Source organism: Neofelis nebulosa, chromosome 15 (assembly GCF_028018385.1).
Source record: "Neofelis nebulosa isolate mNeoNeb1 chromosome 15, mNeoNeb1.pri, whole genome shotgun sequence".
NCBI lineage: Eukaryota > Metazoa > Chordata > Mammalia > Carnivora > Felidae > Neofelis > Neofelis nebulosa.
Window position 1 is genome coordinate 24933961 of NC_080796.1, and position 22207 is coordinate 24956167.

The window sequence follows — 22207 nt, forward strand, 5'->3', positions numbered from 1 at the left end:
ATCAAACCTATTAATAAAATTTAGTTTTTACAAATCCACTTAATACCAAATAAATGAGGAAGTGATTTCTAAAAATAAGCTCATTGGGGATTTTTTCCGCAAGTTTTCTGAGGGCTATAGGATTTCTGACTCTTTATTTATTTATTTTTTTTAGTTTACTTTAATCTTGATTTGACACACACATATGATTTGCATGTAGTGGATCAGAGACAAATTTATTGCACAAGTGAGAAACAACTATACTGAAAAACGTTAGCCTTGAAAATATCTTTCCAAAATCCTTCATTTACTAAAATGCTACTTTCCCAACAAATTTCTCAATTTAGTCCTCATTTACTGAGAACTTGTCTCTCTTAGTTTTCTTTGGTTTCATCTAATCTCAAACCAATACACCAAAATGTTAGGAATTTCTTTTATAAGGCAGAACATGTAAATTTTTATTATTTACAATAATAAGCACATTTTAAAAGCCACTATAGTTTACAAAGTGCATTCTCATGTGCTTTTTAATTTGATCCCGGCAGTAGCTCTGAGTTTGGCAAAGTAGTTGTTTTCCTATTTTATAGATGAGAAAAATAAGAATTTGTCTCAAAGTGCTTTTTTTACATTACTCAAGAATCAAATGGTAAAACTGAAGATCAGACTCATGCCTCTTGACTGTGATCGCATGTTTATTCCTCTATACCATGTTGCCGTATTCAGTCAGCACGCGTTACGCACCTGTTATATGCCAGACCCAGAATTGAACACTGGGGATAAACATGAGAACATGACATGAGCAAGAAAACAAATTAAAACATGTGGAATTGGAAGGAAAGCCCTCTTGTCTTCTTTTGTTGATTTTCTTCTAAATTCTTCAAAGACAATGTATCCATGGACCTAATTCATAGGATTTATTAAGTGCATATTATAACTCGAGGTGCCATTGGGGGATAGAGAAAGAAACAGAGGGAATGATTCCTTCCAGAAAGTGCTTTGAATCTCAGCAATACAGACAACAAATGAAGCAATCTGAGAAGGAGGTGCTGTTTGGTTACACAGAGAGCCCATCAACATATGCAAAATCATATGTTCGTATTTATTTTCATGGCTGTTCTAAAATGTTCCCAATTTGGAATGGTCTCACTCAGGCTGGACTGGTTAGCAATCCTAACAGAAAGTAGTTAGGTATTTTAAATACAGTATGCTTATAGTATTTTGAATATAATATTTAAAACATCAATTATAAATTATAGACCACTGCTGGAAACATGTGCTATGTGAAGCCTTTGCTGTGTAAAACCTAAAGCCTATAAACCATTATTTCCTTCTTTTCTTTGTTTGGGTTCAACTAGCCAAACACTGAGTATGAATCTTCAACAGAAAATGTATTACATATTTAATTGATTGGATTTCAAAGAGTCTGTGATACCACACAGTGGTGTGGGGACGGTGGTGGTTGAGAAACACATTTATTGATATTTTTTTCTGTTCCAGGTATCTTATTATTAATTTTCATACAAGCTCTCTATCAGAGATGTGATTTTACTCATTCTAAAAATGATTATCTGAAAACTCAGAGATGCTAAACATTTGGGATAACATAGTTAATAGAGATACAGATAAGATTCAGATTCAAATCCAGTTTATCCCAAAATGCCACAGTCCTTCCTCTATACCAGGAGCTGGTATAAAGAGCAAAATAGTAAATATTCTAGGGTTCGTGGGCCATACAGTCTCTGTTACAACTACTTACAGCTCTGTTAACACTGCTGTTATAGAATGAAAGCAGCCACAGGCAGTATGTAAATGAACAAGCATAGCTGTGTTCTAATAAAATTATATGTAGGAACACTGAAATTTCATTTCATATAATTTTCACCTTATTCACATTGGTTTTCTTTGATTTTTTTTCAACCATTGGAAAATGCAAAAGACATTCTTAGCTCACAGACCATACAAAACCAGGCAGTGGGTCAGATTTGGCCCATGGGTTATAGCGTGCCCACCTTCACTCTGGATCACGTGTCCAGCTCATGCTAAAGATGTTGATAGACACTTGCCTTATTTCCACCTCATAACAGGGCCAATTTTAATTCTACTCCATAAACATTGGCAAAAATGAATAGAATACTATACTATAGAGAAGTTCAAAGCTGAATGAGTCACCATCTTTATCCTCAAGGTACATACACTGCATGGCCATGTTGCACAAATACTCCAGAAGACAAAATGTCATCAAGTCATATGGTACAGATACAGTAACTACAAAACAGACTCAGAAGGACCTGGTGACTGGGCATAGAGAGATAGAGATAAACCTTGTCTCATTGAATTCCCCCATTTATCCCATCTTCCATACTCCTCTACACACATACACATACACACACACACACACACACACACACACACACACACATTCTACGCCTTAATCATTTTAGTCATAACAGATTGCTTTCAGTACTGGAATACTCCAAGGTTTTCACATCTCCATAACCTTTCAGGTAGGGAGCTCGTGTTTTTCTTTCTCTGTAAGTGCTTTCTCTGTTTTGTGTCTCTGAGAAGCACATATTCATCTTCTAAGATTTAGCTCATGGATTATATCTTTTATAGTCTGACCTTTCCCGAACCTCTTGCCCAAGCCCCTCTTAGTGTAATTGGTAACTTCTTCCTATGCGCCTCCTCAGCAGACTCTTCCGTCACAGCGTTTGTATACTTTGCTGTTCTCCTTTCTCTGTCTTCATCTGATGAACTCTAGGAACTTGTGGGCAGTGACCATGTATAGTCATGGTTTTATGTCAGGCATTGAGCACAGAGCTTCCCTGTTGTAATCTTCAGAATGTTTGGCGATTGCTTGAATGAACGATGCCATGTTAGCTTTCGGCCTTGGCAATTGGGAGCGTAATGGTAACATAGTGGCACCCCCTCATCCATGTTTTCACTCTTGCAGTTTCCGTGACTGCAGTCAACTGCGGTTGAAAAGCAGATGACCCTCCTCTGACACATCATCACAAAGTCAGTGGTAGCCTCACGCTATGTCACAACGCCTGGGTCATTCACCTCACATGTCATCACGTAGACATTTTGTTATCTCACACCATCACAAGAAGAAGTACAATGATATTTTGAGAGAGAGTTATTCATATAATTTTTATTATAGTACATTGTTACAATAGTCCTATTTTATTATTAGTTATTGTTAATCCCTTACTGTGCCTAATCTATAAATTAAATGTCATCATTGGTATGATGTATAGGAAAAGACATAGTATAAATACAGGGTTTGGTACTATCTGCAGTTTCAGGCATCCCCTAGGGGTCCACTGGAATGTATCCGGTGACTGGGGGGAGGCTACTTATGACACAACACGGAGGTGCGTAAGTGGGACTGTGGGCTATGCTAGATTGAAAGGGGAAGAGACAGAGGCTAGAAACAGAGGCAGACTACCTCTTCCTCCAAAATTTTATAAAAGATGGGCTATAGTATGAGTGAAAACCACATCAAAAGAAATTTTTCAAAGATGGGGGGAAGTTTGATCATCTAATTTGGTTGTGGCAGGTTGGATGCTGTAGGAGTAGATTCTGAGATGGAATTTAGGTGCTTGCTTCATCAGCACGTATACCAAAATTGAGATGGAACTTAGTGTGCCAGGTGTTTATTAAGGAGCAGCCTGGGTACCAACATCTGTGGAAAAGAAGGGAAGGAAGCGTGAGTGTGTGAAACGGAAAGTCAAGCAACCTCAGTGACAGCTTGACTGTCCTCTCCTGCAGAGAAATAATATGTATTATTACAAGGGACAAGTGGTAAGTGGAGTAATATGGCTGTAAGGTCCTTACACTATGGATAGTAATATTATTTGAATGTAGATTGTAGTAAGTTAGATATACATATTATAATCTCCAGAACAATCATTAAAAAATACACATATACACGAAGATTAATACAATGATAAAATAACTTGATTCACTCAAAAGAAAGCAGGAAAAGAGGAATGAAGAAACAGCTAATAAAAAACAAATACCCTCTGGCAGACTTAAAACTAAGGATGCTGTTAATTACATTAAATTCAAATTGCCTGATAATGCCATGTAAAAGGTAGAGATTGTCAGTCTACATAACATGGAAAGAATTACATACCGTTGATGAAAACACACTTTATTATTTTTATTTAAAAAATTTTTAATGTTCATTTGTTTTTGAGAGAGAGAGAGAGGCCGTGTGAACAGGGGTAGGGGAGGGGTGAGAGAGAGGGAGACACAGAACTGGAAGCGGGCTCCAGGCTCCGCACTGTGAGCACAGATCCCGACACAGGGCTCGAACTCATGAACTGTGAGATCATGACCTGAGCCAAAGTCCGACGTTTGACTGAGCCACCCAGGCACCCCGAAAACACACTTTAAATACAAAGACATGCAGAATGAAAGTAAAAGTGAAAAATTGTATATCATGTGAACTCTAAGTGTAAGAAAATTTCTGTGCTATGTTAGTATCTGACAAAATAGAGTGTTACCGGAGGAAAATAGGGATAGAGTGTTAGTATCTGACAAAATAGAGTGTTACCGGAGGAAAATAATGGTAAGTGGGTCAATTTATCAAAAATGCTGAACAATCTTAATTGTTATAAAATTGAATCACCTAAGAACAGAGCCTCAAAGGAAATGAATTAAAAGTTGACAGAACTAATAGACAAATAGCCAAATTCATAATAATAATTGGAGATTTTTATCCTACCTCTCTGTAAATCGTTGATATAACAAACAGACAAAAAAATCAGGACAAGTGTGTAAGATTTAAAGATCATTATCAGGTATCTTGATCTACTTGACATTCGTAGAAGCACTACACTCAGCAACTGCAGAACGCACGTGGTACGTTCACCAAAATAGGCTATGTTCTAGGCCATAAAATAAGTCTTAGCGAATCTGTAATGATTGTAGTCATACAGAGTACATCCTCTGACCTTTACAGGACTAGATTTGAAATGAATAACAATATGTCTAGGAGATGTGCAATTTTTTGGTAGTCAAGCAGTATATTTCTAAATAATCCATAGGTCAAAGAAGGTTTTCTGGGGAAAATTAGAAAATATTTTGAGCTGAATGATAATGAAGCAACATTTCAAAATGTATGAGATATGATTAAAATAGTACTTCCAGGGAGACTTATAGCTTTATATGTCTCTGTTTGAAAAATAAGCAGTATAAAATTAATAATCAAAGTTTCCACCTAAATTAGGAAAAGATCAAATTAAAGTCAAAGTAAAAATGTAAAGGAACTAACAGAGAAAGAGGCGCAAAGTAGCAAAAACTCCTGTATCACCATTGTTATTTTACTTTCTCTGGAAATAGCAGCCAATGCTAGACTTTGAATTTTATACTTTCTGAGCTATAAAAGAAATGAAACGATAAAATGCGAAAGGGGGAAATAAAATTCAAATTAGTTCCCCAGAAATTAAGTTGATACCTGAAAAGAGGAAACAACCCCCAAATTATTTCATTTAGTATCATAGTTTAATACGAAATTAAGATGAAAGCAAATATGCTAATTTTTAAATAGCAGTCAAAGAGAAAACATGATTAAAGAAAATAGTTCCTTTACAATAGCACTGACGGTAGTAAAATATCTAGGAGTAAATGTAAAAAAAAAAAAAAGAGGAAATGGAAAGATCTGTATGAAGAAGACACATGAAAGCTTGAAAAATGAAGAGTCACAAACTGGTCTTGTACAGAAAGACTCAATATCCTATGAAGGTCGACTCTCCCTAAACCCCAGACTTTGCAGAATCCCAATAAAAATTCTCACGAAGTACTTTTAAGGAATGACAAAGCTGATATTAATGTTTTTATGGAAATTTTATGAAAGTTTAATGGGGAAGGAGGCCTGACTCTGTCAAACATCAAAATATACCATGAAGTTATAATGGTTAAAATATCAACAAATAGACAAATCAGTGGAACCAGATGGCTCAGAAATACACTGAAAGAGAGAGACATCTATGTCAGCATGTGGACTTGAAATTAAAGTTGATACTTCCAAGACAAATGAAAATAGTGGATTCATTTCCACATATCCGTGCATAAACATAATATTATCTAATTACCTAAAATGAGTAAATCTGATGTGAACAAAGTGATATCGTGATATTGGGCATTATTAGTGAGGTGGAGCATCCCTTTACAAAAATAACTGTCAGCCATTTCATGTTCCTCTTCTATTAATTGTTGTGTAGATAAATCTATTAGTTTTTTCTAAGACTGCAAACATATTTTTTACTTTCTTACAGTTTTGCCTTTTGAAGTTTAGCATTCAACCTATTGAAATTTGTTTTTGTATTTAGAATAAGTAGGGCTCCCCTTTTTTCCTCCTATATATGAGAAGCCAATTTATAATCGCAACCATTAAAACATTCCATCCTTGCCCTGATGATCTGAAGTGCCACGTTAATTATATACTAGTTTCTGGAATAGACTTTGCTACATAAGCGTAACTCGTAGGGCACGTCCCCACCTTCTTCCGCTTTTGCACATTTAAAAAAATTGAGTTAGCTGTTCATTATTCATGAGCACTTATTTTCCATATAAATTTTAGAATAAGCCTTAGATTCTTTCTTCTGCCTCTTGAAAAACATACTGGTATATGTGAGCCGACCTTAATCAAACACTTGATACATGTCAATTGATAGGATCATATGAGTTTTCTTGTTTGATCTATCATTATGTTGAATCATATCGATAAGTTTTTTTTTTTTAGATATCAAGTTACTTTTGCCTTTGTGGAGTGAACCTGCTTGATTATTATATATTTTAAATATGCTCTTGGATTTTATTGGTTAATCTTTTGCTTTGGATTTTTGCACTTGTATTTATATAAGGAATTAGTTTGTTCCTCTTTTGAATATTCACATTACACAAGCCTCATAAAATTGATTGAGAAGTTTTCCTTCTTGTAGTTTCTGAAACCATCTGTATAAAATAAGGATTATCTATTCCTTCAAAATTAACCCACCTGTAAAACCAATTGGGTTTGGGGTTTTTTTCTTGAGGAAATATTTATGTTTGTCATTTAACTTCCTTTGAATTTTATTAATATGTTCAATTTCTCCTTTCCAATTTTGGACAATGGGAGATTTCCATACATTTACTAATTTCTTCCACGTGTTCAAATTTCGTGCTGATAGTTGTTCGTAATGTATTTTTATTTTGTCTCATCTCTGTCTTAGCTATAGTTACCCCTCCTTTTATATTGTATGTTTTTAAACCTTCTGATTTCTCCTCTTCACTCTCTTGATTACTCATGTCTGGGTTTCTTCAAAGAACAATTTCTACTTTTGTTCATTTTCCTCTTCTTTCTAGTCACGGTTCTCCAAGTCATGGATTTCTGTCTTTATCTTTATTATTTCCTCTCTCCCTGTTATTCTGGATTCATACTGATGTTCTGTTTAGCTTCCTGTGTCAAACACTTGGATAATTTGTTTTCAGTGTTCCCTAATGTTTCCCTCTAGGTACTGCTTTGATTTTAGCCAATAAATGTTGACATATAGGGCTTTCATCATTGGTCTACCCTAAGTATTTTGTAATAACTCATAACATCTTTTTAAAATCATGGATTCTTAATAGCATTTTATTTGTTTGTTTCTAGCATTGAGTTTTAGAGGATAACAACTTTTATGGTGCCAGCTCTGTCATTATTAAAGGGTTTTTTTTTTTTCCTTCCTCTCTTGGTCCTACATTTTATTAGGAAGCACTTAAAGAATGAGCCTCCATTCATTCAGAAATTAAGGACCAGTCTGTATTAGAAATGTGTGCTCTCTATTAGCTGGTCCAAAAAGTATCTACCACTCTTCCCATTTATTCTTTCTCTCTTCCTCTTTATATACAAACACCTACAAAATCATTTCTTCTTCTTTTCTTTTTTTTATTTCTCTGTTCTTCTTTCTTTTATCTCTTCATTTTTTTGAAGTTGTGCATTCTTGTATCTTGCCAACTTGGGCTTTTTGAAAAAAAGTATTTCAAATCAACAATGAAGAATTTTTTAATATAAGTGAGTCCTACGCTATGTTCAAGGCATATTTATACTAAAGAAATTCTTTATTGTTTCTGATATTCAAATTTAAGTGAACATCTTGTTAAGTTTTGTTTGTTTTTGCTAAATTTGGCAACATTTTTTGTAATTTAATTAGTTGAATACTAATCCTCTATTTAGAGATGACTTCAACCATCCAGAAAACTGTCCAGATTTCTTTATTTAGCAAAAAAGAAAAACTCATATATAGAAGGCATCAAGTCTAATCATTACTTTGGATTCTTTGACGTTTTGTTCATAGGAAAGTGGTTAGATCTCTTTGTTAAAGCTTATTTACCTTACCTAGAATTTTAATAATATTAATTTTCTGACTTTTCAATCTGCTACAGAAAAGGAGCAACAAATTAGTAGGGGAGATAGAAACTGGGAGAAGACCTGTACTCAGAGGAGCAGTATTATAAGCCCTATTTTTACCACTAGTCAGTCAAATAACCTTATATAAATCATACAGCCTTCTTGGACATCAATTTTATTAGCTTTAAAATGAGGTATTTGGGGGCACCTGGGTGGCTCAGTCAGCTGAGCATCCAACTCTTGATTTCGGCTCAGGTCATGATCTCACAGTTGGTGAATTCAAGACCCACATCAGGCTCCATGCTGACAGTGCGAGGCCTGCTTGGGATTCTCTCACTCTGCCTCTTCCCCCACTCATGCTCTCTCTCTCTCTCTCTCTCTCTCTCTCTCCCCCTCCATCCCTCCCCACCCCCTCTCTGTCTCTGTCTCAAAATAAATAAATAAACTTTTAAATTGAGGCGTTTGGACTAGATGATTCCTTCCAGTCTGTATTTTTTTATTTTTATTTTTTCAATATATGAAGTTTATTGTCAAGTTGGTTTCCATACAACACCCAGGGCTCATCCCAGAAGGTGCCCTCCTCAATACCCCTCAGCCACCCTCCCCTCCCTCCCACCCCCCATCAACCCTCAGTTTGTTCTCAGTTTTTAAGAGTCTCTTATGCTTTGGCTCTCCTCCACTCTATTTTCATTTAAGCTTGATGGTGAACTTAAAAAAGAAAGAGATAATAAATATGAATAACAGAAGAATTCCAGTTGTAGGCTACCAAATGCTAAGAGCAAAGAGAAGTATATCTGCTGATACCTTTAGAGCTTTGCTACTCACAATGTGGTTGGCATCCAGAAGCATCCGCATCACTTGAGAGATAGGTAGGACTGCAGAACCTCAGCTCTACTAAATCAGAATTGGCATTTTAAAACAAGACCGTCAGGCGATCTGTAGGTACGTTAAAGTTTGGAGAGCACTGCCTTATAGGGTTGTTATCTTAGCATTCAGGAAAATAATTGATGTTCAAAATGAGGCCTCCAATTTACCAAGTAAAAATTCGGTTAAGTACAGGATTCCCTAGTGAAGAGGCCAGGAGCATTTATAATAGGTATTAGAATTATTTCTGTACACACCGCTGACATTTCTAAACAGGTCTTGCCTTTCAAAAGAAAACCTGTTTAGAAAATCAGTCTGTGTGGATCCCTGCCTTCCCTGGGAATCCTGCAAAAACAAAGGTGACTACGTATAACACGATTTTCATTTCCACCAGAGACTAGCCTGGTGCACTGAAAGAGGAACTTCATTTCCCAGTGGCTCAACAGTTTCTCCCCAGAAGGAAAAGCACCCATTTCCCACTTTCCTGTCTGATTGCTACTTCTGTAACTTTGCATTGATTTGACACGGAAGCTTTTTCACACCCTTGACACAACATCTTATCTGACTCGAGGTGACATGAGTAATTGGGATGGCGATCTTTCTCAACGGGGTGTGGGGAGGCTTGCCTGGCTCCGGAGTGCGCTCCTTCATTCCCTCACTTACACATTCTTGTTCCCAAGAGAAGCTTCTCCATCTGCATTCCATAACACCTTCCCTCATTCTCAGTTTGTCTTGTGTGGAGTGTCCCCAGGATTCAGAGTCTGAGGCGAAGATTTGACGCAAGTTTATCGAGAACTTTTCCTAAGATCAACACTTGTTGGGGGAGTGAAAGAACTAGAAAGTACTGAGAGAGGAGGGCTGTGAGACGGCCGTGTGACAGCGTTGGCATCCCACATGGAGCTGGATGGCCCTCAGAGTTCTCCTACCTGTACACCACTCACTCCTATCAAAAGGCCACTGGACGTGGGTTTCTTCCCTCTCCAGCCTCCCCAGAAGAGTGCCATGAGCTTCTGGGGTCGTTCTTCCTTGGAGGGCAGTTTCCAGAAGGAGACTTTGCCATGGGTTGAGTGCTCCGTCATGAAGGAGGTGGTCTCACAGTGTCTCCCAGATTTCACAGTGGACCCCCACACCGCAGTGTCCAACACAGATTTGGTTTCCCTCTTTCTGAGCCCCCTTCTGGGTTGCACGGGCTCTTCTAACACAGAGTCTCTGCAGACTTAGCCCTGGTGTCTAAAATCACAGATGAGGAAATGCTGTTAGAAGGAAGGGAGACAACAAGCTGATTCTGATCTGAGTCCTTCCATTGACTTGCCGAGTCACACATTTCCAAATGTCTCCCCCTGGCTGGTGGGGGGTCATAATGGTGCTCCCTCTTCATTTCCCAAAATGACAACTTGACTTCACTCTTCCAAAAAGAGAATCACATAAGCCCATAGTGTTTATAGCCGTACTTGTACTATGAAGGAATATAACATAGGATATCAGCTGAGTTTTGACCAAAGCAAGGGAGACAGGCTTGGATGTGGGAAGGAAGTCAAACCAGGTTCAAAACTGTTTCCCATTCTGACTCACATTGTCACGTATGGAGACTACTGAGACAGGTCAGTGGCAAGATGCTAGTTGCCTCACAGCCTCCCTTCCTCTGTTAGATTTGGATGTCAGGTAAGATCCCCTGAAACTGTGAGAATTAATCTCTCTGCCCCATCAAATTTCTTAAGTCTACAAAGGTAGCAATATTATTAGGGTGGGCCATATGAAATTGCCAACATTTGATAATTTTTCATCTACAAAAAAGGCATATGGTTCAACCAATAGTGCAAGCACTTTTTATCTATTTATTAAAAAAAATTTTTATAGGGGTGCCCGGGTAGCTCAGTCGGTTGAGTGACCGACTTCGGCTCGGGTCATGATCTCACAGCTTGTGGGTTCAAGTCCCACATTGGGCTCTGTGCTGACAGCTCGGAGCCTGGAGCCAGCTTCGAATTCTGTGTCTCCCTCTCTTTCTGCCCCTAACCCACTCACGTTCTGTCTCTGTCTCTCTCAAAAATAAATAAGCACTTAAAAATATTTAAAAAAAAATTTATAATGTTTATTTATCTGAGAGAGAGAGAGAGAGAGAGAGAGAGAGAGAGAGAGAGGAGAGAAGAAGTGTGAGTGTGGGTGGGGAGGGGCAGAGAGAGAGGGAGACACAGAATCTGAAGTAGACTCCAGGCTGTGAGCCATCAGCACAGAGCCTGATGCGGGGATTGAACCCACGAACCGTGAGATCATGACCCGAGCCGAAGTTGGACGCTTAACCAACTGAGCCACCCAGGCACACCAATAGTGCAAGCATTCTTAATATGATTTCTGTTGACCCCTAATTGGACTACAAATAGCTTTTAAAGGGTTCTCGTAGCTTTCAGAAATTGTGGGAATTTCCCAAATTGTGGGAAACTTTTATGCCTAAGTGTTTGTGTGGCTTCATTTTGAGGGAAAATGATGTTTTCCCCATTTTTGTTGACGAGTGTCAACAAATTTTATTACGAGTTTGTGACTTCCTGCTCACCCCAAATTAAGAAGCATTGGGTAGTCAAAAGAATACAGAACTTGAAGGTGGGGAAACCCAAATTCCTACCTCTCTAGACTTTAGCTAGAGGCAATCACTTAACCTCCTCAAAACCTACTTTCCACTTCTATGATATGACTTTTTGTATACTGGGGATTATAGTACAAAAATCTCCAATAGGAATAAAAACCCCAGGAACTTTATGGAGGCTCCAGCAAAGCATGTGAGCATACTTGGAACGCTGTAAAGTGCTATACAAAGAGAATGTAGTGTCCTGTTCAAGGGCCTCCCCTGTCTCTCTGGAATCAGGATGTGCCATAGAGGAGTGAAAAGGAAAGGCGCAGAAAAAATAACAACCCAGTAACTAACCAAAAGCATTTAAAAACCTCAGCGAAGATTCTTTTCAAGTTTGTGGTATAGTTTCAGGGTCTGCTATCCAGTGACCACCACAAAGGATGACCTGGAAGTCGAAATGCTTGGCTTGGGAGTATTACTGAGTGTGTCTGTACCCAGTAGGCAGATTGAAGAGGGGTTTCTTAAGCCCAAACAGTTCTTCACTACGGAACATTCTTTCAATCTTACCCTTCACCAGTGGCCAGAAGTTAGATCCAGTAATTAATGTGAAGGCTTTGGATGAAAAAGCCATTGAGTGTGGTGGACTGGTTTTCCATGTCTGTATGCGAGTCAGTATCTGTCTGTCTGTCTCTCCAATCTGTTTCTCTAGTTCAGAGCATTTTGCAATGGATTCACTGAGCTCATTTCACTGGCAGTCCCTCTATCTTGAACACCATTCCTTCAGTCCTGAGAATCCCTTGCTTTTCTAAAAGATTCTGCCTCCTTTCTGACATCTAGCTCTAGTTTTTCTTCATAAGAGCTAAGTTCAAATTAATCTTATATTGCTAATGTAATACAAGAATGCAATCTCCTTGCTAAAATGAATAATACAGTATTACGGATGAAGCTAATAATCCCCTTGACCTCTTAGCGTCTTGGATTTTTCTCTTGGGGTGTGCCTGGTGCTCATTTTAGATCTGGATAGTTCTCCAGGAGGTGAACTATCTGGTACCCTTTATCCTGAAGGGGAAGCTGTTCACATAATGCATTTGGTGTGGTGATTAAAGAAGTGTCCCACCATAGTGGCAAAAGTGGCACAGGGGTAGAACAAGTAGAACTTCATGTTGCCCACGTACCTGTTCCAGCCACTACCTAGCTTTTATATCTAGGAACATACAACTCATTATGGATTTTGTATGAAGTGAAAATAGTGTGGACTATAATACTATATTAAAATAGCTGTGATTTAGCTGTGGGAAAAGCAACTTTTAAAAATATCTTTGGGGCGCCTGGGTGGCTCAGTTGGTTGGGCAGCTGACTTCGGCTCAGGTCACGATCACACAGCTCATGAGTGAGTTCGAGCCCCATGTCGGGCTCTGTGCTGACAGCTCAGAGCCCGGATCCTGCTTCGAATTCTGTGTCTCCCTCTCTTTCTGCCTCTTCCCCACTCACGCTCTGTTTCTCTCACTTTCTCAAAAACAAGTAAACATTAAATTTTTTTTTTTTAAATATCATCTTTGGTGCTTAACATCACCCATCATCAAGGAGAGGCAAATCAAAAACACAATAAGGTATCACTTTATGCTTGTCAGAATGGCTAGAATCAAAAAGACAAATAACAAGTATTGGCAAGGATGTGGAGAAAAAGGAAACCTCGTACGCTCTCGGTGGGAATGCAAGTTGATGCAGCCACTGTGGAAAACAGTATGGAGGTCCCTCAAAAAATTAAAAACAGAAACATCATACAATCCAGTAATTCCACTAATGGGTATTTTCTCAAAGAAAATACTAATTTGAAAAGATATATGCGCCCCTATGTTCATTGCAGCATTATTTAAAATAGCCAAGATATGGAAGCATCCCAAGTGTCCATGGATAGATGAATGGATAAAGAAGATGTGGTATATAAATACAATGGAATATATCTCACCCATAAAAGAGAATGAGATCTTGCCTTTGCAACAACATGGGCGGACCTAATGGGTTTAATGCTAGGGGAAATAAGCCAGTCAGAGAAAGACAAATACCGTATGTGGAATTTAAGAAATTCCACAAAACAAATAAAGAAGCAAAGGAAAAAAGGAGGGAAACTAAAAAACCAGACTCTTCAATACAGAGAACAGGTGGCTGCCGGAGGGGTGGTGGGTGGATGGGTGAAGATAAAGTGGATTAAGAGGCATAAACTTCCAGTTACAAAACAAATAAGTCACAGCGATGAAAAGTACAGCATAGGGAATATAGTCAATAAGATTGTGAAATGTCGTTTGGTGACAGATAATGACTAATGTATTGTGAGCACTGAGTAATGGGTGGCGTTGTTCAATCATGTGTTGTATGTTTGAAACTAATGTAACACTGTATGTTAAGTATGCTTCAATGGAAGTCATCATCTTTAAGTAAGGAATACACCTTTACTATTCTAATTATACTGTCAATTTTAGAAGTTTCTTTGTCTACATGTGTACACAGCAAAGTAGGTTTTTGATAAACACATATTGAACTGAATTTTTGAAAAGTCTATTGAAAGATATATATATATATATATATATATATATATATATATATATATATGATGTATTTTTCATGGATTCCATTTATAGAGATATATTTTGTATCAAAAGCCTTGGATATCACCAGTGTCTATAGAAGTAGAACCTGGAATACCAATTCACATTTCTACATGTGCCAATTTAAAATAGCATATGTGAAATTTTTCAGCCGGCAGATTTTGGAAAAGCATAATTCCCCGTGCACCAAAATATATAGGTGTATGTTTAATTTTGAAATTTTATTCTTTACTCTCATCTTTCTGAAGTATCAACAAAATAAAACACACTTCTCTTTGGAAATAAGAATTATTTCATGAATTAATTTATGAACATTGAGTTCTTAACTAGATGAGAGCCACAGTCTAATCCTTATAATAGCCTCACGAGACAGGTAGTAAGTCTGTGTTTGGGATGTGCAAAAGAGGAACTTTAGGCTCAGAGGGGAGAGATGGACTGCTTGGATTTAACCAGCTAGTAAAGATGGAGCTAAGAGTCACTGAAGTTTCTGCCTGGCACCCCTCTCTCCAGAATGGTGAACTTACTTGGGTCTTTTCATCCTGGCTCAGGTTGGTAGGTATGCGCGTATGTGCACATTCAAGCCGGTCTCTGCTTTAGAGGCTCCAATAGTTGTAGGAGAGTTCATACTTTCTTCACGTCTAGTGGCTGCTGTGGGGCATATTCGGTATTCAGATGAAAACAAAGTTCGGTTACCTCTCCTGTGTCACTGGGAGAGAAAATGCCTCAGATTCAGTGTCTTGTACTCCGATCAAACCCTTGTCTCTTTTTGCTTTGTGTATCCCAACATTCCTGTGCCTGTGTCTCCTTTGTAAGTCTTACCTGTGGTTTCCTACTTAAGCCATGGCCTAGAAATCCTGGCATAGCCCTTCCCACAAATCACAGCACAGAGACACTGCCACCAGGAGCAGGCTGTAAGGTTCAAAGTGATTTGGTTCAAAGACCCTTAGAGCAAGGAGGCACATTGCCAGGAGATGCAAAATGAGTTGGAGGTTTTGGGCATGGGCCCTCAGGACAGAGAAATCCACACCATGAGACCTGCCCCAACTAATTAGTTTCAGGTGGGTGGTGTCTATTTTGGGGCCCAACAGAAGGTGGGAAGACTGAGCGCCACTGTTCCTTCTTGAACCCACCCCACTCTTCCAGTCTGAGGCCTACAGAGGTAAAGCCACCAAGTACTTGTTTGGACTCCGTCTGTTCCTGGCTCAGGAAACAACCCAGAACTTTTTTCCAGTACTCAGGTCTCTTTTGTGGTGTAGGAAAAGGAAGAGGTTGTGGGAGTTCCCAAGGGACTTTGATGTCCTTTGCCGCTGAAGTTGAGGGCTTTGCGTTAGGCTCTTGGTTACCTTATGGTATGTTTCATGTCTCGCCCTCATCCAGCCAGGGACAAAGGACCTCGTATTGCAAGCTCTAACCTATGGGTCTGGATGTTTCTTAAGTTATAAAGGAATATTTATTACTTCAAAGAGGGGAAATGAGAAGGGGGAAAAGACACTGTAAAAAGAGAGTGTGGCTGGTCTTTGCCTCAAAGGAGGAGAGGAAGAAGGGAGAGCTGTGTTGCACTGACCACTGCAAATCATAAAATCACCCTAATTGAGCCAGCAGTGCAAACGGACACTCTATAAACACACCAGCAAGACTCGGGAAAAATCAGCCTGCACACAAGGAAGAATTCTTGGTAAAATGGAAAACATGTTTTACTCTCCTCCTCCCCATTTTTAGAAGAGGTAGGTCCCCACCAGTGGATACACCTTGCTTTTACCCTGAGGACAGTTGTCCTGGAGCTTCATTGCCCTTGGAACCAGATAAAAAGCTACAGAAATGCACACAGAACACTGTAAGGTCCAGCACCAGAATCTAGTGATGTAGCCATCATGGAATACCAGGCAAGGTAGGGATTTACGATCAATAGAAATTCAGCATAATATTGAGCTAAAGGACATAAAGCAAAACTGGAATTGCTGCATCAAATAATTTCAACGTGGAAAATAAGCCTTCCCGGTCATCCCCCGAACTCTAAGGTGTTTTCTTTTTTGATTAAAGGATTTTCATGGACGAAACTCCCATAGTTTACTTTGGAAGACAGTTATATTGTTAATCAGCCTAACCATCTAGGAATATTCTTTATAAATAAATGAATATCCTAGGCCTCGGTGTTGGCTTATTTTTCAGCCATGGGTAGAGTTGGGCATATACGCTTGGGGCACCAGCAAAACTTCGTCAGAACAGACAGTTCGTCAGCTTCTAGTCTTAGAAACCATAGACTCCACAGTAGCCTCTAAGGTCATAGTTTGCATGCTAAGTGAGACGTTCGGATAAGAAGTTTAGGGGGAAGACAGGGTGATGGGGAAGGAAGAACTATGTTTGGAGCTAGGCCAGTTCACAGCAGTATATTAGCTTGGTGAGTCTTGTCCACTTCTCCCACTTTGGAGATGTGGTATTGGCTCTTTGTGCAGTGATTTATTGTCTCCAGCAATGGTGCCTTTCAGTGATCTTTTTGAGAAATTTAAAGAAAGACAGGCCCAAGTGAAAAAGGAACAGTTGAAGTCAAAAATCTCAGAAAAAGATGGCAAGTTCAGTAGCCGCAAGTTAATCTTTTTTCACCTAATGTTGATTTCTAGTGTGAACCTGGATATCTTTCTGTGCCTACTCCGTATTTTTCTCATAGGTAAAGGAGAAGGGAGCTCTTGCTTTATAAACGGTGAACTGAGGAAATGTAAAAGTAATGTGACACATTCCTCGATACCCCTCTGGAAATAATGGCTTATACCTATGTGTGCTTATGCCTAGGTGTGTTTCAGTAGACCAGGAGTGGCCACGACAATTTTCATTTTCTTGACATCTGATGGCCCGGTACTTGGAGAACATCGGCGGCCAACAGTGACTGTTCACCTGACTGATGTCAGTGGGAACAACCACTCTCTTGGTGAGTCTGACAATGGTCCCTTTAGGGCTGCTAGGGGATAAGCCAGTAGACCCTGGAGTCAACTAGGCTTCCGTCCCTTACATTGTCCGGGACCCTGCCTGGAGTACACAGCTATCGAGAAGATAAAAATGAATGCTAGATATGGAAACACAGTGCTGTATGGGTGGCTACAATATCATTCATCTTATTTCTCTTCAGGAACCTATGAACTGTCATGCCAGCATAACCCGCTGGTTATCAATGTGAGCCATCACCCGAATGTCCTCTCCCACCGTACCTCCTCAGTGCTGCTGAATTTCTCATCCCCATTGGTGGGCATCTCAGCGGTGGCTCTAAGGACATCCTCCCACATAAGTTCATCAACTCTCACTAACTGCATCCTAGAGCATGAGGGACAAAATCATCAGGGACAGAGGTACAAAGTCCCCTTTCTTCCTTTTTGTCTTTCTTTTTCTTGTGGCTGTGAAATACTACTATCATTTCCATACATATGATTTTGTTTTCAGTGGGTGCTTAATCACTAAAAAGTGGGTCTAAAAACTACTAAAAACACATAAGAAACAAGTAAAGAACAATTTATGGAAGGCACACTTGGTTTTCGCATTTTGCTCTTCTTTTCTTAGCTGAGCATAATTTTTTATGTAAATATTTAACATCTTTACAAGGTCTTAAAATCTTTTTTACATATAAAACCGCTGCCTTCACATCAACATTGTTATATAAACTGCCAAAAATTTTCTGCCAAAAACTCAATGTTCCCTAAGCAATGTATATTTTTCCACTTGTTCCCACCTGGACAGCGTATGCAGCAAGTTGAACAATTAGTTTTCAAAGCATGTCATATAATCAATTAGAGTTACATACGGAAATCAGGACTATGTTATCTACATGGGTCTTTCTGTGGACATCTGTGATTGTCGTCATTTACAAGAGGTTTCCTGAACTCTCTGCCTCAGCTAGCAGAGGGACTATACTTTTATAATGTTGGTGTGCCCAAGGGTGGCCCGAAGGTGGGAGAGAGCATGCCAGACAATAATCTGTGCTGCAGTTGGGCCGGGTTCATTCTATGAGTGGTCTCATCAGTTGAGTGGGACTCTAGGTAATAGAGCTCATTCCCTCAAGGAGTCAGGTGATTGGGATCCTAGTCACAAAAGCTGGGGTTGCAGGCAATGCTCCATCACCAAGGAGGAGCTCTGATACTACTGTGCCCCACCTAGGTATACCAGAAACCCAGCTTTGATTAGGGAATAGCAGTGGACATTAGGGTGTAATATACCAGTTATCTTTTGCTATTTAGCACATCATAGTAAAATTTAGTGGTCTATCACAGTTTCTAGTGGGAGGAATTTGGATGCGACTTAGTTGAGTGCCTCTGGCTTAGAGTCCTTTACGAGTTTGCCATCAAGCTGTTGGCCAAAGATACAGTAACCTAAAGCCCAAGAGGAGCTGGAGATTTCGCTTCCAGGCTCGCTCATGTGGTGATTGGCAGGCCTCAGAAGATCTGCATCCAAGCACAGTCACATAGGCCCTAGCGGTAGGCATGCTCACATAGGTGTGGCTCAGTTCCTTACCATGTGGGCTTCCTCATAAGCTGCCAGAGTATACTCTGACACAACAACTAATGATCTGAGAGAGAAAGCGGCCATGGGGGATGAGTACATAGGAGACCACCCCAAAGGGAAGCCAGAGTCTTTTTATAACATAATGGTGGAAGTGAAAATCCATTCCTTCTGGCATATTCTTTTTATTAGATGTGAGTCAGTAAGCCCAGCCTGTACTCAAGGGGAAGGCTTTGCATCATCAGGGCATGAATCACTAGGGGCCATCTTAGAGGCCATCTACCACATCCAGTAATGGTGGTTTATGTTAATTGAATACTAACTGTGTGCAGGTATTGTTGTAAATGCTAGAAAGAGAGAAGCAATAAGGGTTAGAGTCTGGATGATGGACGTTGTGACGTTAGCTCATGTGCAACTCTTAAGTAGTCTCACTGAGCAAACGTCTTCACATATTAACACAGGAATACAGACTATTAAAATACCGTTGTTTACCAGAATTCTTGCCTCTCTCCTATGTGTTTTCAAAGTATCTCCTCTATTGGCTCTACCTCTGGCCTCAAGCCATACAGAATTTCTTTCAGGTCCCTGAAACATGTGTTCTTGAGGAGCTTCATGCCTTTGCACATTATGTTCCCTACTTTCTTGAATGCCTTCCAGCCCTTCTCCTCTTCAACTCATACTTCATCGTCAGGATTCACCTTCTTCTGTGCAATCTTGGCAGACTCCTTGCCTGTCTCCGTAGGGCATTGTACACAACCCACTCTCTACCGAAACAGCTCTCACGCTGGGTGGTGACTATTTATTTACTTGTTCTTTTCCACTAAGCTCCGAGCTCTCTCTAGTGGAAATTCCATGTGGTGTCTTTCGGCACCTAGCAGAGAGCCTGGCACATAGTAGGTATCAGAAACTGCGTTGAATGATAGTAACAGATTTTATCTCTAAATGTTGTATGGAACAGAACCGAACAAGCAAACCAAAAAAAGTGGTAGAAGTCAGCCTCTCTAGACTCAAGGGACAAGAATTTCCCTCACCATCATGGCTGTGAAGTTCTGACAAAGAAGTTGATTAATTGTGATCACTGCTGCTAGTTCACTTATTTTCATTTGGCACTGTGGGGAAAAACAAGTTTTATATGCATGCATGCAAACCAGTAGAAATAGGATATGATTCTCCAGTTTACACAGAGTGTATCTGGAATGCAGAAGCATTTCCAAACCACATGTGACTGACAGGAGCCATGCAAATTGGCTTTCCCTCCTAGCCAGCAAATCAGTGCAACATAGTAAATTTTGATACGCAGGGAACCTGAAAGATTTCATATATTTTCTTTGTGAACAGATTTAAAATCCTAATCTCTATATATACTCTCAAAGAATAGGAGTATTTTTGTTTCTTTATATCAATCCCAACTGTAGATGTGGATAGATCATAATATGAAACCCTCAAATTCTGGGCATAGTGAGAGGGATTCCTGGCTACTTCATTCTTACCCCTTATGACCTGAATTCCATTAATACTAAAATGGGCAAGGGAGAGCTGACAGATGCCTGGCAGTAGAGGATGTGTTGTCCATTTCGTATTTAACCATTAATGACCAGTGGCCTCTCCCTCCTATAGTTCTGCATCCTTAAACCAGCCTGACTGCCCCACAGAATCTCAGCTGAAGGCGAATAAACTTGTCTGGCGCTCCAGTGATCTTCATGATTCTCACCTTGGACCCTTTAGCTTTGATCTGTCTCTTCATCTTGTTTCTTGTTTTGCTGTGATGGCTTCCCAATTTATGACCCTTTGGGCTTAGTCTACTGGTAATGAACCATTAGTCTGAAAAACCAAGTTTAGTATTCTTGGTTTTGGCCACTAGTGCTCCCTAAGAGCTCAATTCACTCCTACTCTCTGGCTGTTTCTAGCTCTGGTCACTTTAGGGAGAGGTCCTGCGTAACCTGCCACAGCATCCCATGAGTTGGAGAATCAATCAGGCAGACCCCCCAACCATCCCAAGATCGGGTTGATGGCTTTAGGCAGTGGGAACCACTTTTGTGATTAATGCATTGGGAATTGGAGTGTGCCCCAGATATAATCCAGGCACTAATAGGTTACTTGGCCTAAATGAGTGGATTTGCTTCCAGAAATCTGGACTCTAATTTAATCAGGACTCTTGTATTCTACTTTGGAAATTCACATAATCAATTCTAGAAGAATTTACAGATAGACAAGAATTGCTGATGGGTGTGTGTTTTCTCCTACAACAGAATTTTATTCTTCCAGTTACATGAACAAAATATAATGGAAACATTGATTGTAACTTCTCTGCCCCTCCAGATGGCAGTAGATTCGTCAGATCCCCCAGTGTTGAATCTTCTGAAGATGACCTTGGTCGTCTTCTCCAGGGCCTGGCTGATTACAATGGTTGAAACTTCTGACCGCTCCTCTCTTTGCAACATTTGCGCTTTCCCTCTTAATTGATTTTTCCATCTACCTTCTTTATAAAAGGTTGCAGTGTAATCTCCCAAATAACTGTGCTTCCGTAACTTTTCCTTGTATTTCAAGCAGTTCTGGATTTTTCATAATTTGATGTTACAGAATTCTGTGCATAGCAGCTTGTGACTCTTTTATCTTTATTAAGATCATACCTTGTGCCAACCCTTTTGCCCCATTAAATGCCTTTGGCTTTGTATTCTACTTTGTCTGGAATTTAAATTTCCATTCCTGCTTTCCATTTGTTTATATTTATTTGATAAATATTGGCATTTCTTTTATTTTTAACATTTCTCTGTCTTCACTGCCAATGAGCCCAGGGCAGATTGCTGCATGGCAGTTTATTCTGAAAATTTATTTCATGGTCCCCAAGCCTCTAGAAGCCTTAGGACCCTGCAGTGTTTTTACCTTTGGAACATTTATCTTCTGGGATTCCATGGCCTTTGCCAGTGGCTCTCCCCCAACCCCCACTCTCTCCCATCTCACTGGACCAAGACCCTTATCCTTCCTGACCTGATGTCTTGAAGTCAGGAAAGGCTGATGAGGACCGATGGATAAAGAACAGATTTATGACCCCTGAAAAGCAGTGCCCAGTTTTCCGGTCTCAGGAGAAGCCAGAGAATGAAGAAAGAATGACCCTTTCCCTCTCTTCTTTTCGTATGGCTCTATTCCTTATTTGCTTTTTTTTAGGAAAAAAAAAATGCATGCTTTGGCTTCCAGTGATGTTTCTCAATTCAACTCCAATACATTTTGGAATCAGGAGGGAATCCACACAGATTCCAGCTGTCAGTCTTGGTTTTTGATATTGATAAGAGTTTTCATATTTTTTTCTGTATTGTCAGAATTTAAGTGGGAAGCCGG

At 39.5% G+C, this 22207-nt stretch overlaps 1 protein-coding gene across 3 annotated transcripts in view; it reads left to right on the plus strand.

Moving 5' to 3' along the window:
- The window catches only part of PAPPA2 (pappalysin 2), a 271960-nt gene that overhangs the window by 151847 nt on the left and 97906 nt on the right, over nucleotides 1-22207 (plus strand). For all 3 annotated transcript variants that reach the window (XM_058700089.1, XM_058700088.1, XM_058700090.1), the window contains exons 13-14: nucleotides 17177-17312; nucleotides 17511-17727. In XM_058700089.1, coding sequence (XP_058556072.1) covers nucleotides 17177-17312; nucleotides 17511-17727 — 353 coding nt within the window. The remainder of the gene's footprint in view (nucleotides 1-17176; nucleotides 17313-17510; nucleotides 17728-22207) is intronic.